This window comes from Arachis ipaensis, chromosome B02 (genome assembly GCF_000816755.2).
Source record: "Arachis ipaensis cultivar K30076 chromosome B02, Araip1.1, whole genome shotgun sequence".
NCBI lineage: Eukaryota > Viridiplantae > Streptophyta > Magnoliopsida > Fabales > Fabaceae > Arachis > Arachis ipaensis.
The window spans coordinates 70,641,386-70,645,161 of record NC_029786.2 but is presented as its reverse complement, the minus strand read 5'-3'; the positions used below and the strand labels follow the sequence as shown (position 1 = coordinate 70,645,161).

At 30.5% G+C, this 3,776-nt stretch overlaps 1 protein-coding gene and 1 long non-coding RNA gene across 2 annotated transcripts in view; one reads left to right on the top strand and one right to left on the bottom strand.

The window, feature by feature from the left end:
* The window catches only part of LOC107625423, a 3,204-nt gene extending 2,527 nt beyond the window's left edge, over positions 1-677 (bottom strand). Inside the window, exon 1 of the mRNA XM_016328051.2 lies at positions 484-677. Coding sequence (XP_016183537.1) covers positions 484-558 — 75 coding nt within the window. The 5' untranslated portion in view covers positions 559-677. The remainder of the gene's footprint in view (positions 1-483) is intronic.
* On the top strand, positions 1,434-3,255 carry LOC110267804. The gene is made up of 3 exons (XR_002355723.1): positions 1,434-1,699; positions 1,942-2,064; positions 2,996-3,255. It is a non-coding gene; the product is annotated as an uncharacterized LOC110267804 (long non-coding RNA).

Here is a 3,776-nt window from a genome sequence, read left to right as displayed (position 1 = left end):
CCAACCATATACTTAACTGAATTGCAACTCCAACAATTAATAACAAAAGAAGAAAGCCAAATGAGATGGAAGTAAGGAACAGCTGTAAACACGAAGAATGAACCAGTATCTGGATAAATAAATACATACAAGGTTAATTTGAATAAGAACTCAACGGACTAAAATTGCGAATGTAGTGTGGCAAAGTGTCAACTATCATTTAACAAACTCCATTAGAATACGTGTTAGTCAAAGAATCAACTTTATTACTTGGATGTCTCGATTGAACTACGCAAGTTCTAGCCTGCGATGAAGATAATTCTAACTTACTACATTCACGTTTTGCCTAATTAATTTTGAAAACTGAAAAGAGAACAAAGCACACATTGCTAAAACGCATGAATTTGAACGAATAGATCTATGTATTATAGCAAGTACCGAGAATCAAAGTAAGCTTTAATTAGAGTGAAAGAGCAAGGGGTTTTGGGTGAAAGTGATTCTAACCTCTGCTTCAGAAGCTCTCTGATGAAAAGGCTTTAGTATCTCGTCGAGGTTGCTTAGTTTAGCGGACTCCCCCATTCTTAAGTTTCCAGCGCAGCCTCCACCACCCAATTATATAGCACTGCCCGCCCAGAACTGAACGCCCCTCGCAAATTCTTAAATTGAAGTGACGATTGACGAATAGTAAAGGACTAGGCAGATGCTAACATGATAAAATAAACAACTTAATTAAATTTTTTTAAACAATTAATATTTATATTAAAATTAAAAATACTTATTTAAAAAAGTAATAAAACAAAAAAAATATATTTTATTATTTTTATCGTATTTTAAAATATTTTGCAAAAATTTTTTTCTTAACCATTTTTTATTTGCAACAAGGCGAAAGCCTAGAAAAACTAATTTACACAAACAAACACTGAGATAGAGAAAGACATCTCCCTAATGGTGAATTCAATAATGTAAAAAGAAAGATTCTTTTACATGTGTATGTTTGTGTTGTTAAAAAGGTAGTGTGACAAGTGTTTAGAAGGAGAGTAATTAAAGAGACAAGATTTGATATGTTGCAAGTAAAATGTAGTGTATTTTATCTTATGTAACATGTAAATAATGTATTGATTAAATAGGCTAATTATATTTATGTTAATTAATTATTAAAAATAATACACTAATTATAATTCGTTATATTAGTGAATTAGTCTTTTCATTTATAAAGTCTAAAATAAAATAAATAAATTGTTATTTATTCTAATTAAATTTGCTTATATACTACATATGAATTAACATTAATTTATAATACATTAATTTATAATCTAACTAATTGTGCCGTTTTGCCTTAAAAAAAAAATGAAAGCTCAACGGCCGGTTTGGATCGGACCGGTATTCAGCCGGTTTGCCTAATGCGACGTCGTTTCGAGGGGGGAAAGGAATAACGTGTTACTGCTTGCTGGTCTCCCTCTTCTCTTTTGTTACTTTCATTCATTCCTTCATTCAAAGAAAACAAAAAGGAAAAACCCTAGCTAGACTCCACCGCCGCCGAACGGAGTGATCGGTTGCCGCCGTCCGTGGCTGTTCGAGGAGTCTCTCTTTGTACTGTCGGTGTTTTCCAAGTCAAATCCCCTGTTCGATGTCTTCTTCCTCACTTGGCGCCCATCCTCCATCGGATTCTTCCTGCTTGCGGTCGTCTTGTCGCTGTCGTCTCAGTGTCATTGTCTCGAAGGTCAGTGGCTTTGGTGTGCACCTGTTCTTCGATTTTCATTTTATTCTCTGAATCTCTGTTCTGAAATCAACAAATTATTGAATGATTATAGGGTTTTATGTTTTGTTGAAATCGTTGAATGATTATTTGATTTTTGGGTTCTGGCTCCGTTGTACTACTGCTGCTTTGTGTTTTTGTAAAATTTGTAGATGATTATTTGATTATTCAGCTCAAGGTTGTGTGTTTTGTGTTTTGTGTTTTAGATTACAAAAAAAAAAAATCACTTGGAACACTTGCACACAAACATGCCCAGTCCTAACAGCAGCTTCCCAATAGATCCTTCGTTGGATCCTTTCCCTGTTCTCAGAACCTTGGTTGTAATCATGGTAAGTCTCTAAACTAATTCATTAATATATGTAATTTAAAATCCTAATCCCAAATTGCATGTGACCCATATATAATTAATTTTTTCATATAATTGATCTTAATTTTAATACGTTTTTTCACGTAATTTTTTTTATTTTGTCTAAATCTTATATTTTTTTTATTTGTCTTATGTTGCAATATTTTTTTTGGAGTCAATAAAAATCAATGCCTCAAATTTTAAATTATAGAAAATATGATACTATGCTCTCAACACAATCTTTGGTCATATTGAAGGTACTCTTAACAAACCTTTTGGAAATTATATCAGATTAAGAAACAAAAAATTGGTGCTATATATCAAATTTAATTCTCATACCCCCTTTATTCTGTACCTCTTGAAATGTCAATATCTATGATATAGAATGATTTGACAACATATAAAAATAAAATAATTTCATGCCTTTTCGAAACTTCTTGTGATTTACAGTACCTAATTAGTGTATGTAAATATGGTGATTTCCTCTTCAGCATATATTGCTTCTTATTTTGATTTTTCAGAATTAAACTCCAGTTTGCGATGTAAATGGAACACAATAAATGTTGGCCATTAATTTCTATCCTAATTTTGATAATTATTTTATTGATATGATTCAGATTCCTTAATCCTGAATAGTCCAAAAATTTTTCCTTTTTTTTAGTTGAATTTTGATAGAAACGTAAAGATTCTTGCAATCCTTACCAATACTGGAGTTGAACAGTGCTGTGACTCTTTATAAGTATAACATAGGTGATCACCACACTTACTCTTTATCTATACTGAAATTCATAATATTTGAGTAATTTTATAGTGGCAGGTAGCAATGTCAGCTAGGTGAGTTTATGTGCCATGTGGATTGTTTCACAATAATTTTTTTTTTATCTTTCACTAAATATGAGGTCCTTGATTTTTAGGTATGATCTCATCAAGTGTATCAATGCTGGTCCAGCGCATAAGGTGTGGAAGCTCAAAGTACGTGTCATTAGATTTTGGACCGTTTCTCAATTTGTAAAATATGGGATGAAGGCACCTATTGAGATGGTTGTCCTTGATGAAGAGGTAAAAATTTCTCTTTGCATTTGAGATTTATTTTGGTAATGACTGAACAATAAACCTCATTTATCTATGACTCTATAAAATTAATGCATTCAGGGGGATACAATTCAATGCACTGCAAAAGACATATTTGTTCCTATCTTCGAGGGCTTTTGAAGAATGAAAATTGTAATAAGAAATTTTGCTTTTTGTTATAAAGAAAAATTAAAAATAAATTTAATTTTAATATAGTGTTAGTATAAAATAATTTTATATTTATATCTAATGACGTAACACTACATTAACAAAAATAATTACTTTTTATACACAGTGTTTATTGTCATCCAAAAGACTAAATATAATTACACGACTGTGTAAAATATATTTTACACTGTCAATACATCAAAATTAAACTCACTAAAAATATGTGCACCCAAAATTTGTATAACACCAGACATTTTTTTTTGTGACTCATAACACCAGACATATAAGAAAACATGGTAGACACAAAAACAAAAATATAAGAAAATATAGTTATTTTCGACATTATGTCGACGATATCTTGTTATTTTTAGTATTTGAAAATTTTTTTTAATTATTTTTTATAAATAACTGTAAATAGATATTTTAATGCAAATAAAATAATAAAATATCGTCTAC